Source organism: Aptenodytes forsteri, unplaced genomic scaffold, assembly GCF_000699145.1.
Source record: "Aptenodytes forsteri isolate BGI_AS27 unplaced genomic scaffold, ASM69914v1 Scaffold262, whole genome shotgun sequence".
Lineage (NCBI taxonomy): Eukaryota > Metazoa > Chordata > Aves > Sphenisciformes > Spheniscidae > Aptenodytes > Aptenodytes forsteri.
In genome coordinates, this window is record NW_008795710.1 from 351381 (window position 1) to 371056 (window position 19676).

At 40.7% G+C, this 19676-nt stretch overlaps 1 protein-coding gene across 1 annotated transcript in view; it reads right to left on the bottom strand.

Annotated features, from left to right (window-relative positions):
• Window positions 1-204: 204 nt before the first annotated feature.
• The window catches only part of RYBP (RING1 and YY1 binding protein), a 41568-nt gene continuing 22096 nt past the window's right edge, over window positions 205-19676 (bottom strand). The window contains 3 exon segments of the mRNA XM_009283366.2: window positions 205-723; window positions 4916-5014; window positions 5129-5305. Coding sequence (XP_009281641.2) covers window positions 471-723; window positions 4916-5014; window positions 5129-5305 — 529 coding nt within the window. The 3' untranslated portion in view covers window positions 205-470.

Below are 19676 nucleotides of genomic sequence, written 5' to 3' on the forward strand. Positions count from 1 at the left end.
ATATCAAAACTGATAGTACACAGTATAACTGGAAGAAGAACTGAACTTAAAAAGGATATGTTGAAAGAGGATGGAGTTTGTGAATGCAATAAATAAAGCCCCCTTCCCTCCCCACCCGCTCCCTACCCCAAAACAAAAAGTTGTAATGTTCATGGAAAATTGTGCACAGCAGATATTATAAAAAAGTAGATTCAGGAGCACATCCAATTATAAATGATTGTTAGGAAAATCATATAAAACAATGGAATACATAAAAGTGTCAAGAGTAATCGTTAGGGTGAGAAATTCCTTGGTGGCCAGATGCCCACGGCAAGCAGAAATTATCCTGGTTGCATCAGTAAGAGGTCGATGTCCGAGAAAGTGTGTGTTCAAGCACAGAAGAGGCTCTCCAGGATTTGAACAGCATGGGCAGGTGGAGTGTTTGAATTTCATACCCTGATTCATAGTTTCCACAACTCCATGTGCAATTTTCAGAAAGATTCGTCGTTGACTGCCGACATGTCCCCCTTTGGCGTGGAGGAACGGGACGAGCCCTTGTCTGTGCTCTCAGAGCCCGAGCTGCTCTGATTCTGTTGTTCTGATCCTGCACTGGAGGTCACTGTAGAAGACGACGTGGAAGAAGAGCGAGTCTTTTCTTTAAAGTCTGTGATAATTACTGTGACATTTCCCACTGTGACTGCCAGCTGCTGTGCGGTACTTCTGTCCACATTTTTCAGTCTGGGTCTAAAATAAATGAGAAAACATTTATAAAAAGGATAAAAATAAACGAGAAAGGCAGTTTATTAGAAAAAGCATTTGACAACAAACTCGGGGTGACTTGTCCTCTGCTTGCCTGCAGATAGCAGTAACTGGGAGAACCTAGGTAGCAGTAAGCGGGCAGCTGAGGATGGAGGTTTGACCTGCTCCCTGCGACAGCCAGGGCTGTGAGGGCTGCAGCAGCACATTCAGCCCGAGAGGAAAGACCTGTCTTGCAGAGCTCTGCAAAGGGCGTCTGCTGTAGACTTATCCCTAATGCAACTCTGCCAGAAAGGAGGACACTACAGCAGAGCCAAGCGGACAGGAGCCAGACAGAACGAAGGATCTCCTCCCCAAGGGGCAGATGAAAGAGTTCTCTTATCTAAATTCACCATCTGATCATGTGCCCTGATGTTATGAGACAAGGCTGTGACTCTGCAATACAAAACCACATGAAAGCATTTGACCACGGCTCTTTCATTTCCATATTGGAACTCTGCAGCTGCAAACAACACAGGCACTGGGACAACTTGGCTTCTCTTTCAACTGCTTTGAGCTTATACAAATCAGATGCCCAATCAGCCTATGTATAAAATCGCTCAGAATGTTCCCTCTGGAACTGAGGCTATTGTAAATAAAATCCAGAATGTACAACAGTATTTCTTGCAGCTAGCGCTTTTGGTTAGGGGAAGGAGGCAGGGAGGGATCAAAACCACCAGAAAAGAACACACTGGTATTTATAGCTCAGGATTATCTCAGTAATTTGCATGCTGTGCTATCATTCAATTAGTAATGTAGCTAATAAGGGTCTAGACTCTAGGAAGCTGACATTCATGCACATTTCAGGGGCTCGTCCAAAGCTCTGATACAACAAGCCTTGGACACTCCTCCAGTTACCAGCAAATTCCAAGTCAGCTGCAGCGACTGCTGCAATTTACAGCTTTTGCTCCTAATTAAGGGTCAGGCTTAAGCAGCAGAATATTCCCAATAGGGAAATAAAAAACAAGAGTCTTTATACATCAGTGAAAAGTAGCTTGCTGAGAACTGCCTTATTCCAAGGGATGGCAGGAAGGTGAGTTTACTTTGGGATCAAGCTCTAGCTTTTAAACCAATCTGCCTTTCCTCCTCCTCGTCTGCAGCACACTAGGCTAATGCAGACAAAACAAAAAAAGAGAAAATTAAGCTGACTTTGTATTTGCCTACTCAATGGCTTGCAGTGCTAAGTTAACAAGGGGAAGGTCCTTAAAAAGTAGTTATCCAAGTGGTATTCTAGAACTAGACAGAATTGAATAAAGTATTACGGACGGATGTACAGCTTCAAAAACAGAGCAATTGTATTTCTGCAAACTTCCTTACCAAAAATGAAGTTACTGCACCAAAAATAGTATTTTCATATCTAACCTAGGAGGCTGTTTCAATTTTTAACAAGTACCACAGGAAAAGCATTTCTGATAGAAAATACAATTAAAATACTACTGTGCTGGGATAACCATCAGTAAAACCTCCTACTTGAAACAGCCCCGTCGTTTAGTGACCAGCCTTTTCAAACCCGTAGCTGTGCTTCGTGAATTCCCGCAGCAGTGAGACACACGCCCACGCATATGCGTCGTACATACGTGCTTGCAGGAGTTGGCAAATTCAACACGTAACCACAGGCTAGATTAAATGATGTCACCTTGTTTGTGGGTTACAAGAAAGGCCGGCTAGCTCAGCAAGTTTTGGGGTTTCCGTCGGCTTTCAGATAGCATCTCAGCACATGAAGGCTGCCCCCAAAGCATCGGCAGCAAACACAGCAGCAAGTGTTCCGGGAAGCGTAGTACGCATACGTATTTTCCTCCCTAAGCCCCGAGTTCCTCTAGGAAACCCAGTTCTTCCTGTAATTTGCCTGGGTCATATGTTTTCTCTTGCACTCAGAAACGGCCAAAACAACACTGGCCTAGATAGAGGAACAGACCTTACTGCCTCCACCTTTCTACAGGGTTAAACATGCACTCCTGCTATTGCTTGTCAAAAGCCAGCACTGATAATAATATTTAGAGAAAAAAAAAAGAAAAAAGAAAAAAGAAAAAAAGGAGTTCATATGGCCTAAGCTGCATTAAGTTTTGCCCAGAAAAGCTCCCACTACCAGCAGCCTTTGAGATAAGCCACGCACCAAGCGCCTGAATGAAACTACCCATGCATCTTTAAATACCATGACAAAGTAACATGGAAGGACTGGGGAGAAGCAGGGCTGAGGTGCAGGATTTCTCAACAGTCCCGCTCACAAACATATTCTCAATGTCAGTTTTAGAACTGAGCCCTCCAACCATTTCTGCAGGATGTTTTAGGGGTCTCCCCTGTGCAAAGAGCTGATTAAGCACAGATGGAAACCTCCGGGCAATCTCTTCAGCACACGCATACAATTTTGGCTTCCTATAGAAGGCAAAGGGATTGGCCCATTCATGTTATTTTGCAAAATTAAACACCTTGATGCTTCATGTTTATAGCTAAAAACATTTATGGCCAAATAAGAAGTGTGTTTCAAAACAATCAATCTGAAAGGAAGGCATGGAATAAACCAAGATATTTTTTCAGAAACAGGCACGGTATCCAAGAAGTTCAAAGAGGATTCCTTAAAAATCCAGAGATCCTTAAAAGACCATTTACAAAAAAGCAGTTAAGAATTCTGGGCATGAAAAAAACCTGAATAGATAACTTGTGACTCTGTAAAAATCAGATCCTTTTAAAAGACTCTTGACAGCACTCCTGAGGGCAGTGAATTGCAAGGGAAGTTCCACTAAACTAAACACTTAAAAAGACAGTTTAAGAACTGAAGCAGATGATGTATGCCTTAAGAATATCCAGCTACACCTGATACTATTAAGGATTAATTAGGAATGACAAAAGCTTGCCACAAAACATGGACTAAAAGACTCTGCAGTAGACAGAGTGACTCCTTCAAGGAGTAAAAACAATTATTTGATGTAATCTATCAATTTAATATTATGTCATTAGTCAAGCGCATCAAGTCTTCTGCAGCCTAAATCTCAAATTAAGTAGCATTTAAAAAAGAACAGGACAAAAAAAAAATCATTGCAATAAAGCTGTATCTCCCTAATCAAATTGGGAATGGACACTGATCTTTGGGGGCTGAGGAAGAGTTAACAGCAGCCCCCGCAAACAGCTCAGTCTTCTAGCACAGCGAATCTCACACTGCCCTCACTACATTCAAGTGAGTTACTGTGTAAAGGATATTCACTCTTATTAAACATTTTCATTCTACTATTTAAAAACTTCCAAGACAACAGTTTTCTGCAGAGTCATGTCTTGCCAACCTTAATGCTAACAGCAGTGCAAACCATAGCTCCCATGTGCTTTACAACTGTTTGCAGCTAACTAATATTGCTTCAGTTCACGTGGCTTCACTATAAAATACTTATTACAGCACATTTTAAAGAGAGATGCAATTCTTATATAGCCCACATAGGCAAAGCGCCCAGTTGAATTCTGCCTCTTGTAGCTCTGTAAGTTCAATAATATAAGAACTGTACTTTGATGCCAAATTTTTTATTTAAGAAATAGAGCACAAGGTACCACTTAAAGAAAACAAGCATGGAGTATCAGTATAGGCAAGACTAGGAATAAACCTCTCTCCATAGACAGCTACTCATTTGAAACAGACATGAAACCAACCATTCATGCTTTTTGTTGATAGCAAGATTCTAGCAAATCTGTTCATGCAGTCTTTTAATTCCCATATACTTGGAAAATTATCTTGATAATTACAGTGACTGAATTACAGATAAGGAAGTAAAAAAGTAACCTTTGTTACTGCTATCAAGTGATAGGAATTTGATAAAGACCACTATGATTGCTGGTTCATTCCCCCCCCCCCCCCCCCTCCTTTTTTCACAAAAACACATATACAATTGACAATATGATTATTTTAGCAGAGAAATGAAAACTGAGTGGACAACAGAACAAACATTTCCAATGCCTGAATCTGTCCTCACCAGCAGAGTGTTTGAGTGCTTGTACATGGAGAAGGCTCCTAGCCACTGATGGTCTTGCCATACTAACACTGACAGACCCTGTGGGTTACACAGTACTCAGTCTCTGTCAGTCCACCAAAAAAACCCTCAGTGTCTGCTCTTTAACACAGTTCTGAGATACTGAGAGCTTAACTTTAGGATAAAGTTACCTTGAAGTGTGATTTGAGTCGCTGGTCTTTGTTGTAGTATTCCCAGACTGTATACTGTTCACTTCGCTAGGAGGATCTTTCACAATATCTGACTTTGGTCTGTAAGAATTGGAGGGAAGAGGGAGAGCATGATGTTAGATTAACCGCACAATTAATCAATGCACAGTGCTACTGAAATCACTCCACATTTAATAGTGCATCCTTCAAACTTACTTAGTCTTCTTGTTAGTGTTCTTCTTTGTAACACTTGGACTAATTTCCTTCTCTTTGTCAGGTTTTTCTTTGTCTTGTTTTTCCACTTTCTCCTTCTTCTCCTTCTTAGGCGGTGGTGGGGTTGCATATTGCTGGGCAACTTGTTGTGCCACCAACTGAGAGTTTATTCTAGGTTTTCTATAATGACAATAAAAAGAGAGATCTACAGTCAATTTTACACAGTAAAAATGACTTCACCAAAAGCAGTATGAAGATTTATTTCAGCAACCACGGAAGAATACTCCACTTACGAAGAACCAAATGGGTGTCCTTATTTAATGTGAAGTACTACTGCTGCTATCAAACAAGACAGAATTTTTAAAATTAAGAAATACTCCAAACTGCCGTTTCATCATTTTTTAGCCTCATCTAACATTCTTAAGTATAATGCTCCCTTTCTTCCATCCATGTCATGGAATCACAGCCAATTTTGGGGGGACAATAGTGAAAAAGCAGCTTTCAAGAAGTTGCCAGCCACGCGCTATGGCTACACTTTAAGAGAAGGAACAGAGCGAGTGATAAAAATAAGTTTCCTGATAAACACTCCTTCATATCTTTCAATTTAATTTTTCAAACGAGCTTCTGGTTCCCTGAAGCAGCAAACCTCGCACAAATAACAAAGAACAAGAGAAGGTAACTGAGAAGACTTTGTCCCCAGGCCCAGGACCTAAGCTCACTGGCAGGAACACAGAAGACAAGAGGGCATTCACGCTTCCACGGGGGAACGGCCGTGCCAGCCTCCGACACACCGTCTTCACACAATTGTCTGCAGTCCCAATGGTGCTCGGACAAAATACACAAGCAAACTGTCTTTCAAAGACTATTTCCATTTCAAATTATGATTTATTTAAAAAAAAAAGCTTCATATGTAAGCCATACCTTGGTTACTGATCCTCAGATAGTCTCACAGAAATTTGTACCTTCCTCTCTCCTGCATTCCTCATCCAAACTTTTATCTCCTCTCAGCTTAACAACTCGAAACCTCTCCCTCCTGGTCTGGCATATCACAAAGCAGTTTATACTCCGAATACTCTGACTATTCATGATCGATTCAGCCCCTTCAACATGCCAGGAAGATCTATGCTCCCTATGCCCACACAGCTTAGGAGGGGAAGAAAACCAGGTTATCAACTCCATTAGTCTTCCATTATGAGCTGAATACTAATTGCAACAGTTGCTCATGCTTGTCCATAGCTGTTATATTGGTCATAAATATGATTCAAATTTTCTGCATAGATTAGACTACGATGGATTGTCAATGAAAGTAGTATGCAAGTATCATTAAGTCTACAAACTGGAACATGGGAACTCAAGGGTTTCTGCTGCTGAGCTCTGTACCTGCACCCAATTTTTACTACAAACATCTAGAGAGACTTTCTTATGAAGCTACTCAGTGGTTTCATGTGTTCTAAAGAAATAAACATACAAAACGCTAATTGCTCACATGTAACATCTGCATTTAAAGATGATACATACAGATAATGGAATACCCAGAAAAGTTCTACTCCCTGTCACAGGAAAATCCAAGTATCTAATAAGCCTCTCCTGGCACTGGTTTTCTGTATAATGATACCAAGATGCTCTTACTGAAGCCAGACATACCCAAATATTTCATTTCACTACCACAGCTTATTACAAAGTCTATGCAACACGTTGTAATCAGGCCCCTGACCCACCTCAACACCACTGGCATTTGGATTTTTCACCCAACACAGAAACTATAACTCATTTTACGCTAGAATCTGCGTACATTTCTGAGTGAACATAAGATGATCTAGTCTTCAGCCTTAAATAACTATGATGCTGAAATGTTTTGCAGATCAGATCAAGCAGTTACCTGTTCCACTGAACAGTGAAGATATTTACCATCCTCACATTTAAAATCCCATATACAGCAATTTCTGTCTGTGTGACTGAGAATAAACACGTAAGAAAAAGTGTTTTGGTTATATGGAAAAGATTTTTCAGATTGATGCAACCACACTAAAAGCTGACAACATTAGCTTGTGTCAGGCAACCTGCTAACCGCCTACTCAAAAAAAAAAATCTACCAGATAAAGTGTCAAGAAATCTTCAAAGAGAGGGCAGATACCATCTCCCTACATGATTATACATGATTAACCTCACTGCTTGAAGCTGCCACTTCTGCCCAGACTTACAGTTATTTGCTGTTTACACAACCAGCTAAGTCAGAAACCCAAGCCATTCATGGGAAATACCAACTCAAGAATTTGAGAGCACCTTCAAAGTTTTTCTACTTTGCACGACTCTGATGTGCCTACTTGCGATGTTATTTCCAAGCCTTACGTCCAACCTCCGCAGCTGCCGAGCTGCCGCTCCTGTTGCGGGAATGCTGCACTGCTTGAATGAAGATACAAATTTTAAACTGAACTAAAATTAAAAAAAACCCCAAACATAAATAAGTCAACTGCATTTCCCTAGAGAAGGCTGGAATCCAAAAAAGACCAGCCTTAAAGTGCTCCTGCGGAGACACCTCCCCCCCGTGTTCTCTTGCTCCTTATCTGTGCCTGTGACGGCACACTACATTTATTAAGTTTTATCATTTTCTGGCCAGCCACTGACATAACTAGCACAACTTCTCAAAAACCCATATTCGCATATTCCTTCTTACACGCCACAATGGCTCGCTGGGTAAGGGCAAACCCAAAACTGAAAGCGAAGAGAGCAGGCAGCAGCGTGCACAGGCAGGGGACCTGTGGGAAGGGGGCCAGCCCTGCTGACGGGGTTTCTCCTGCTGCACAGGTGAAGGGAGCAGAAAGCTGCTGAGACTTTGGCCAACACCGAGCATGTTTCAAGATCTGCTGTACTACAACAACAGATTTTTTTTTTTTTTTTTAAATAATGCAAATAACCCAATAGCTTTCCAGTTCCTAATTTGGCCATTTCACTCACACTAGCAGCAAGCTTAGGAAGGTTAAAAAGCAGGTAAGTTAAGCAACTGGCATACTAATAGTAAAAATAATAGGAGTAATAAAATCCTTCAAATAAGGCCCACACTGCCACTACAGCCAGGATACACTGGTTACAAGCCCTTTACAAGAAAGCCAAGCACAGCAAGTAGAGCAGTGCATTTTTAACCACAGCAAACTATAACAACAGTATCCACCATCGAGTAAAGTAGCTGCAGTATCCAAAACTTGCTTCAAGTTTCCCTGCCTACCAAAAACACACTTCAAGGGCTAATGCTGACGATCTAATCTAGCACCCCTAGCACAAACCATCCCTCCAGACACCGTTACTGCGTCTACAGCCATCCGTGCCCTATCCTAGTCACGCTGTTTGTCAAAGCAGCCACCCTCTCCATGAGTGTTGTGAATTCTTCCCCAGCTGTGGCAGCAGGTAAGCTTGCATTGCATTCTAGAAATAAGGAAAAGCATAAATCCAATAAAACTTTGTAGTGGATACTAGTTGTCTTCCCTTTCAGAATTTGAACAAGGAAGGGAAAAAAATATCAGTGGAGAGAAACAAGCCTCATTCCCACTTGGGCTACAACTATTTAACGTGCTCCGGCTTCTACCGCAGAATTTGTATTCTTAAGAACAGAAGGATCCCTTTTTTTTTTTCTGCCTTTGAACGCTATAATGTGTCCGAGTCTCCCTGCCCATAATTTTCTTCCAGCTGGCTTTTTTTTTTTTCCTTCAATCTCCAAAAAGAATGTTTCAACCCAAATACACAATTATTTTTTTAATATATCATTTGAGCAGATATCCTGAACAGGAACTTGTAGCCCTTTCCAAATTTTTTGTAAGAATAAACAGCTCCAGAAACAAGTATTACCCCCAAAATCCACCCACCAGCTTACTTTCTGCAACATTAAACAATTCATGTAAACAAAGAACACATCTAAGTGACAAATCAAACCCCAATTCAGCCTCTTCCAAGCCTTCTAACCAGCACTCACACTTAAGGAACAACCAGTTTGTCATTTAGTAGAAGGTTTAAACTAACAACGTTACACACAAACCACACCTAACAAGTCTCAACTTCCAAAAAAAATTATTTGAAGAGATGCAATACTTTAATATTACACTTGGTTCTTGAATTCCTAAGCAGACATCAAATGCTGAGCCACAGTGCTCTGCTTCTTGCAGGCCATCAGGTCTTCCCAACGAGAGGAAGATGATGCACGTTTTCCACATCTGTTGCCCGGTCCGTGCTGGGTCCCCTCTGACACCAACGGGCTTGGTGGCACCGCAGCTACTCGCCCAACGTCTGCTACAAGAGACTCCGACTGATTCCCCCCCACCTGTGTCCCTACAAATAGGAATGTGCTATTACACCTTGGTGGCCACCATTACTTATGCCTACTCTGCACCTTGTACCAGGCGAGTCCTTTCAAAACCAGAGAAGCCAGTATTGTGCAGTAACACCTGCCAGCAGGTAATGCCAACAGATGAACATTGTAAGAACAAATTTTCAATGCAAGTATCTGAAATAGGTACATTTCCTTCTACCTGAACGTTAAGGTAAAGTTATGCTTTGCTTGGACAATTTTCCCCTCATTTAAGCGACAGCCTGGGTGAAGACTCAACCACCAAGATCCAACCCTGATGTGACAAATAAGTTAACATTATCCTCCTCCTTTTTTTCAATACAAAGAGGATTATCTTCTATCTAAAACTAAGAGCCATTAAACTAAACTAAACTGTGCTTTCAAAGTTACGTTCAGCCAAATAAACTGTTTCACATTAGCTAAACTGTAGTTTATATCACAGGAGCAGATATTTGTGCAACAATTAATGATCTTTGCAGCAAGGACATACTGATGCATAAAAAAAGCTGTAATACATTTGTCTATTCCGAGCGTGGGTTTAGCACCTAGGTCTTTACCATCAACTATCGTAAATGATGCACACAAATACTCTTTACTACCTTTGCATAACAGACCCACACAGAAATGTTATGCCTGGAAATACTATACCCCAAGATTGTCGTATTAAGTGACACTGGGATGGTTTGGCTCACAGGAAGTGGAATAAAAGCAAGACCTTTCATGACGGGCTCACTGCCTATGTTACTGTCCTCTTGAAAACAGAAAAAAACATGTACTTTTAAGGTTCTGGCAAATACCTCGCAGTGCTTCACTACCTGCATTTTCTTCTGTATCTCAAAGCTTCCCTTTAAAGCCTGTCTCAGGACCAAATCCAGGGCACTGATGCCCAGGAATTCTGCTGCTCCACTCCTAACCCCTGCAACTGGGCTTAGGAGTAGAGCAGCACAAGTCACACCGCACACCCAGCACCTGGTAGTTACTTGGACCTGGATTTCAACAGGGATATAGGAGGATAAATTGCACCATATTTTTCATGTGACCCTAATTTCTGGTATCTGTTCAGGATTTCTTTGGTCCCGCTGCCTTGAGAAAAGGCAAGTCACCCGCCTCCTGCATACACTCCAGAGCAGAGACAGCGGCTGGCTTTATACCCACAGCAACGCACTCTGGCAATCCCCAGAAATGTGGATCTAATTACAATTGCTCTTACTTTCCTACAACTATGTTATCAGAAGAATGAAAGTGGCATCAAGTGGGATTTCAGAGTCAAAAGCTTCATGTAACGTGAAGTACCAAGGATTTGGATAATTTCATGCTGTTCTGGCTTTGATGCAAGTGGCGATACCGGCAGACCTCCGTGCGGCTTGCCGTTTCTTTGAGAAAATGCGTTTCATACGCTGTGCGGTGTGAAGTACATGATTATTTTAATAATGCTAGTCACACATGAATATATCTTTGCTCAAAGAAAAACAAGAAAACAAGACTAAAAGTATTTACATGAGTGTTTATAAAACAGTACCAGAACAATAATACAGTAAGCATACTTCTGAGCAATACTGTAAAGCAAGGTTAGAAACTAACCCATGAACACATAAAAAAACCCCCAACATCTCCTTAAAAGAATTTAACATCCAGAAGAACCAAAGCTTTGGAGAAATTAAGCCATAAACATGCCAGGGTGAGCACTCATTCTTGCATGCATATTTTCCAGCTCATTTGTGATGACCACACGGTCCTTTTTAACAAGAAAAAGGATGAATGGACAAATTGTCCTTAGCGTACAACTGCAAAGCAGTATGGAAGCTGTATACATTTATCTGATAAGTTCTCCATGTAATGCAAGACCACAAGGCAACGATAAAAACAGTAAAAGACAAACAGCAAGAAATACACGATTGAGCAGTATTTTGTTGAAAGAACAGAATTTTCCTTTAACACTGATGTGCTAATGCTGTGCTTTTATTTAGAGGACAGATGTTTAAAAATAAAGAAGTTAATCTAAGGAACATCCACTTCTGGGCTGCAGGTGTTGGTTTTTCACGGCATCACCAGCAGGACAGGGTTATCTTTCAGCTGAAGAAGAGGATGGCATTTGCTACTAACCTCTTGCAGAAGGGCACAGCAATGTGTTTGAAAGACTCTGAGTGGTAAGGCTGAACATTTTGGAAAAAATGTGAAAGAAAGTAAGAGCTTCACACAAACAAAACAATTGTTCGCCACAAAATAAAGTAAGTACATTTTAAAATGTACAGCCACCTCCCAAAAGCCTCCAAACTGTTCAACGTCCTCCTTGACCATCCAGCCCGCTGCCTCCCATCTCCTCGGAAGAGCCAAGAATAGGCAACGCAGAGATAAAGGAGCCTCAGCTTTGCGATAGCTATTCCTGGCCACGACAACAAACCTTGAGCTGTTCAGATTTCAGAAGAAGAGTATTTTAAACTTTATGTTTGTCCACCAGAAGTTTTTAGACTTCAGGTCATTTCTCACAGTTTCAATACCTCCCACAGTACTTCAGTTTTTAAACTTTAAAAAGTTCAAAATTATTAGCAGTACTTAATATTTAGTAGTCTCACAAAGCTGCCAGCTCCCCTGCCTTTTAGGGTGAAAACCTGCTTTTCTTCAATTCCCTTCCCCCCCCCCCCCCTTTTCTTTTTTTTATCAAATTAAGAACAGGAAAGTTATTAAATGAAATACAAGCTGCCACCTCCCTTTACACAACACGACAGCCATTACTGTTTGCTGGAAAGCAGCTAGTCACTGCCTCTGTGCCACTATAGGGCAGCTGAGCCTCTTTGAATGATGCCTGTGAAAAGAATACTCAATTCTTACTTGTTACAGGAGCCTTAGCATTGCTTATTTTCAATTATTTGGACGTATTTACAAATCAAAACGTTTTAGTCCCCGCGTTGCCACTGCACAGATCCTGCAGCTCACGTTTCTGATTTTTTTAGTTACAATATGCTAAAAATCGCAAATCCAGTACTAAGCGAGTTCCAGAATTGATCTATGAAACTATTTCAGTATGACTGCACAGTGTAATAGGTTTTTCAACGCTTTTACAGTTCTTTTTTAATATACATTATTTCATATAATCCCATTACAAAATAGTCTAAAGTCAGGGCCGTAAAATGTTTTTGGAAGCAGTTTGACCAGAATTTTGCCATGCTGAAGCTGTGATTAGACACGTAAGTTCTCAAAACACCCACTCTAATACAGTACAGAAGTGAAAACTGGAAATAACATTTCTTGTAACTGGTCGCATAGGCACTACCACAAATCCAAATGTGAAAGCAAATTGGGACCATTAATCTCATATCAAATTAACTTGCACAAAACCTCTTCCCTCCCTTCAAGGGAAATTGATAAATCACAGACTGGGCTTTCTGGTTAAAAAGTACTGAGCCAGAGACTGATCATAAACCTGGGTCTTCTCCACCCCGTCTCACAGACTCTGCTTACCTTACTGCCCTGGGTCTTTGTGCTTCTCTACCACACACTCGTATAAATAATAATTCAAAAAAAAGATGTCTAACATTGTATGATGCATATGTTTTGGACTACAGGTATATTCTGATACGCCGCTGTGGAGGGTTCATGATACCAAATAGTGTAAGACAGTAGCAAACAAAAGCTCCTGTACACTCTGGAGAACGCAGAGCCATCCGTTCAAGGTCTCCTGCAAAACAGCACTTCTCAAGAGCAACAACTCTCCCCTTTTGCAGCTATTTAATTTGAAATCACAAGAAGGCAAAAGGAAGAGTTAAACACAAGTTGTTCTTCAGGCTTCTTTGATACCAGAGCGTGGAGGGAAAATAGCACTGATGGTGAATAACAATGCTGAGTATCAGTTATTGGAAGAGAGCTTGAGGTTTACTTAACCACTAATACCATAAAATTTAGCTTACTATGTCTGCAGGAGGCAAAACAAAAGTCATACTGAAGGTTTGGAAGAAATACTGCTCTGTTTCTTCTTTTAGAGTAAGAGCCTGCGTGGAAGCTCAGGCAGCACTGGCAGTCCCGCCCATCCTCTCATCTGTAGCATCTATCTCAGCTGCAACAGGATATAATTTCATATCTAATCTGCAGCAGCTAACGAGCACCAGCGAAAGCCCTGAGGCTGTCCAGCAGATGCTCGCCCTGCAGTTGCTTTCTCTGCCTAGTCTGAATCCCTGGCAGAGACCCGCTCCAACAACAGCGACTGCTCCCGACTGGTCTCAGCTCCGTCCCTGGAGCTACCAGTGGAGGCTGCAGCTCCCATGCCTGTCCTCGCCGGCTGTGCGGTGCCCACCCACACCGTGGGTGTCAGCGGGCACTGCAGGAGCTTGTGGGTATATATATATATATATAGTTGGGGTTTTTTTAATATATTTTTATACACAGTAGCAAGGCAGTGCTGGAAAGCTGTGTACGTTGCTGAAGTTGCACCTGCAGTCATCTGCTGGAATTATTTCCAACAGGAACTTCCTTTAAGGACTAGAATAGAATGGCAAAAAGCCTGAATTATTTTCTTCTGCTTTCATTACAAAATAAAGAACATTTCCTTAAATAATGAGTTCAACACACTTCTAAATAAACTTAAAATGAGTAAAGAATTGGCAAAGCACCAAATTTACCACATTTTAAGCATGTTTTGTTTTGTTTGACAGGGAAGCAGAACTGTCCAAATGATCACAACTTCGTTATGCTTACAAATACTATAAAGCTACTTCTGATTCATGACTATATATAAAATCTAAGACAAAAGTACATAGCCAGCATTACAGTTTTTCAGATGCTTTCTTGCTCCACTATTTTACATAAAAAATAATTTTCTACTAATATTTTTAATGACCCATTTAAAAAATGATCAGAAATTAAGAAAAGAGAGCACAATACATCTCTCCTGCTTAAAACAAAATTTGCAATATGTAATAGGTTAAAATAGCATCAATTCCCAATTGCAACATCACCCTAAATTCCAGCTGAACAACTGTACAACTCCCCTTCTTGCTCTCTGCCTAAGCATTTGCTTACCACCAGTAGTAGTTAGGTCCACAGCTAAGCCTTCAGAAAAATGCACTTCCTCCTATTCATTTATTGCATTTGTAGGGAAGAAGTTCTACAACAGTAGAAAAACTGTGCTAATATATACAAAGTCCACAAGCGAGTGTTTACAAAATGAGATGCAACCATAAATGTAAAGATCACACCAAGCCTGAACTCGAAAAGATGGCCTTAAGATTACTAAATCATTTTGTATGATTAGGTATGTGAATTTCTTTGGTTACTAATAATTTTAGTCTTATGTTGCAAGTGCTGCACAAGCTTCATTTCTAAAAACTTACTGCAACCGCCCTCATCATGCTATTGACCCATTCGCTGATCCACTCGGAGTTTCAGTTTAATCCACCACTGAAAATTCAACTCAGTACTTCAGCAGGTCGTACACCAAAATGGTAAAATTTGTTGTGCAGCTCCTTCTGGTGTTTTCATCTACGGACACACCTTACTGCAAAGTGGCAAAATAGCAAATGTTCCATGATTTATGAAGACTTACAAAATTGTTATGGAAAATTCACTTATCTGAGCACAAAATTTACTTGCCTACTACCACTGGAACGATGATAAAACTAAGGCGATTTTACCTGCTTGTCAAAAACAAGCTGCACTCACTAGCAAAAATTCAAAAACAGTTCATAAAGCTGGCAGCAACCACAATGTGTAAAATAAAATACTCAGATTTACAACAAAACCAATTACTTAAATACTTCGTCCTATTTGACTGTTTATTAAGCTATGTATAATCCTGAGGAAAGCGAACAGGCTCAAAACTTCCTGTTGAGTAACAAGGTGCAGTTGGCAGCACGAGGGTATAAATGAGTCTGATGAAAATTTAACATGTAGATTCCTCAAAGCAGCTGCTTATGGTTATTGTATAATAAATTAAAATAATGAAAATATCAGGAAAAGAATAGTTTTAGCAACTAACTAAAGCTAAAAACTAGGAATACCAGACTTGGTGTTATAAAAGTGCTTTATCACTGCTGCTAATATATATATTTCAGACACTGAAATCTTGAGTGGTAACAGAAATTGTCACATATACACCATCCTTCAATCCAACTTGACATGTCCCATCCGGGAGCATCTGCCTCCAAGTTTCAGGACACTTAAGTTTCACGCTTCAAAATCACAGCAGGAGAGAGACCAAACTTGGAAAACAAGCAAGAAAAAGGAGAGATGCTGAGAAAATGAGTTCCCTACCGAAAAAGAGACGTCAGTTTAATTCTGAAGTTGATCCCCTCCCCAAAAGTTTGTGCTAAAACTAAAAAGTAAAATACATTTCCAAAAGCATCCTTGTTAAAAGTATGCTACTGGGTAAGCACAAAGAATAACCTGTACTTTCGTAGGAAGATGAGTGTTAAGAACATTCTCTCTTTAAACATGCCCAAGCATCTCCAAATTTGAATACATATCAGATATACAATGCCTACTAATGCAGCATCACGTATAATACCATTCTAAAGAAGCCTGTCAATATTTTTTTTTTAAAGGAAGAGAAATAGTCTAATCTATGTATGCAAAAAAAATAATCAACATTTAAACAATGGGTCTTAATACACCACCTGTTGTATAGCTAGAGTTGAATGAGATTTTAAGGTTTTGAAGCTGCACACCAGTATCATCAGTCCAGAAGTTGTGTTTTGACAACACATTTCCAACATCCATAACTTTTATTAGCAAATGGAAGGTAAATTTTAACTTTGGAACAAGGTGAATTTCTATCAACTTGGAGACTGACATTTTAAAACTTATAGAGCCTAAGTTTTAAAATCAGCTCTGATGCCGAGAGATCAAGAGTCATAATTTTGCAATCGCTGTCACTCTTTCAAACACTGTCCCAAGATTAGTACGAACAGGACTGAAACAGCCTCTGAAGCTGTGAGTGGTGGTCACTAGCAAGAACTATGTATTGGGTTTCCAGTCACTTAAGCATAATACTTAAATTTACATAATACTTACTCTTTGAGAAATGCAGATAATCCAAATACCTAACCTGCGGATAGAGAGGCACGATAGCTTTGCTTAAAAACAAAGAAGAAATTTCTGAGTAACTCTTTTGCGGAGCTCCTGGCAGTGCAGGGATGTGCTGGTTTAGAGTAAAATTTCACTGTGTTTGCATGACACTGGAACACCGTACACTTAGAAAAAAGACTTCTCTATCATTTACCAACCAGGCTAAGTTCAGATAGAAGCAAAATAAGAAACTACCAATTCTACAACAGATGCTGAATAGTCTCAATAGGCCCTAAATCTCTAGGGATGCCATAAAAAAAAAAAAGCGCACAGCTAATTGAGCAAGGCAGTAATTTTAATTCAGCTACATCAGAAACTGCAGGCTTTACCTAAAAGACAGAAATTGAGTTTTTCCAGCAAGCAAAACCTCCTTTTTATTAAAAAAACAAACAAACAAAAAAACCCAAAACAAAACACCCACACACATCTATGATAGGATTTCCTTTCAGATGAAAACGACATTTCAAGAGACCTTCAACAACCAGGAACGTAGCTTTGCCGACAAAGCTCCAGCCCGCAGCAGCTATGCAATTTAAAAGACACATCAGGGCTGCTGCAGTGTGGAGCAGACACTGCTCCGTTGCTCCCCAGCACTGCCTGGGAAGCCAACGCAGCACCAGACAAGAGCATGGGCAGCTGGTACCCACTGGTACCAGTAAGTGGTACCCCACCTACTCCTTCATACCTCTGTCCCAGTACAATCTGCGGTGAAATAGTCATTGTCAATGGTTTAAGAGGAAACCTTATTGTTCAGGAAATCAATTTGCTTTCCTAAACACAAGAAGAAATAAAAAACACTAAAGGACCATGAGGCAGGCAGATGTGTTTTCAAAAGGCCACCATGTGCTCAGAGGAGCTTTCCCCCCCGACGCATTGTGCCCTCTGAACACAATCTGATAACTGAACACAGACGTACAAGTGACATTTCGGGGTGTCCGGCTCCATCCAGGCGGCACAACACGCGGCAGTCCTGCACATGCATGCACCGCTGCCCAGGAAAGCCAGAGGAGAAGTCAGGTGCTGGGCTACCATTGATAGCAGGTGTTCAAGCACCATGGGAACACCACAGCCCAAGAGCACAGAAACTTTTGCTTTCAGAATTATTACTCCTGGGCATGAGGAACTGACCCAGGCGGTTTCAGAATTTGCCAGAAAATAATATTACAATACTCAGTTCGGAAGCTCTTCCTCCCCCTAACTAGAAAGCCTTAGAAGAAACCTACCTAGTGAACTGTTGGTTCCCTACTTGTGGTACAAGTGCGAGTCATCTACGTGCGCCCAGCACGCTGTAGGATAGGGGAAACTCAACTGCCTTTATAAACAAAACTAGCAGAGAGCGCTATCCTGCATAACAAAAAGATTAATTAATTCAAACAACAGAAACATTTCCAAGTCCTCTGCAAGCCAACTTCTGATCTGCAGATAACAATGACAACGACTTGTCCAGACAAAACTATCATTTTTAAAGAAAGTTCTCAGATAAGGTAATCTTGAACCTAAAATGCTCATTTTATTGTATTCTCGAGTATCCTAACACTGTTATCATCCTATGACTACTACTTTGCAGTTTTGCATACACTCACATGGCTTGCATTTATCTGTATACACACAGACACACATGCACAACCAAAATCCCAAATTGCCATCATTCTGGTACAAGCCCCAAGGAGGGAAAGCAAGCAAATTCAGTTAAGAGTTGTGTTTTTTTGTTTTTTTTTTTTAAATTCTTCAAAACAATTCTGGTGCTCCATCCTAAAGAAGTGGTTAGTCTCGCTGAAAACTACCAGTTACACTGTGAACCTGTGCCAGCTGCAAATCACTCCAACTGCCCTGGCACTATCATTTAAAGTCATTTTTCATTTAAAGAGTCTCACATCAGCGCCAGCACAGCCTTTCATTACCCATCCCACTTAATACCCACAATCTCTCCACAGCTCACTCGCTCGGTCTCCACTGACCAAGCAGCACACGGAGACTGATGTGCGGATTATTGGGATTCCTAATGCCTTTTCTCCCCGCTGGCTGAGCGCTTGGCAGCCTGCCTGACCCGCAACACGTGTGGGTTTGTCAGCCTAATGCACTATGTCATCCGGAGAGTCTCGGGATGAAGCGGGACCCAACGGCGTCCGCATAGCAACGGCCGACAGCTCCCAAAACTTCCAGCTACTACACTTTCCAGCACTGGTGCAGAAAGAGGTACAGAAGTGAGCGTGCGGGTGCTTGCCACCGCCTGCTTTCCGAGAGGCAAATATGCAAGGTAAGAGCAACAGCATTCAGCACGTTCCCTTAACCAAAGGCTGGAGAGTCAACACAGGGCTTTCCCACATAAAACATCCATCCTCGCTTGATTGTTATCTTGCAATGACTCAAAATTTGCACGTAAAGATTCTAGATTTGAGTAACTTTTTTGTCACATAAACCCACCTTTCATTAACTAAATAATGACAGTAAAAATTCAGAGATACAGGCTCAAAATGAGTTGTGACCAAGTCAGTTGTCACTCACCACTTCAAGAGGTTGCTATTTAACTGCAGCTATGCCTGACATTTAGTCAGGGCAGAAAGAAATGAGGCTTGGGCATTTTTTCTATAGAAAAGATATACTGAGGTTTTTTCCAGTGTGAGGCAATACATTAGCCCTGTAAATCCCGCTGTAAATTCTTACATGATGAATATACAAAAGGAAATACCACACAACGTGCAAATATCAAATAAATGCAAATTCAACATCATGCCTAACTAAAAAGTCTAATGAAAGTGAAACTGGTTTGTAGATGAATGAAATACAGAAGCTAGCGGAGGTCTTACTTGGAAATGAAAGAAAAGAATATGCAAAATACAGCTGAAGTTTCACTTCCTCTATACAAGAAGATACAACAGAAAGCTCAAGCACAGCACATGGCACGTCCTCTACAACCTCCTCAGACACCACATGCTGTCCATACACACACCAAGATTTTCTACTTTATATCTGATGTCAGATTACGGATTTTTTGTGAATTATCATCTGAGCAGAGAAAGATAAAGATTACCAACTATATAACTAAACACAGGGATTTTCAGACAACATATTGTAAACCTATTTTTCTGCTAATAAACACATACTAATTATTTTATAATAGCAAACACAATAATAGAACAACTAAAAGAAAGTCTTGAA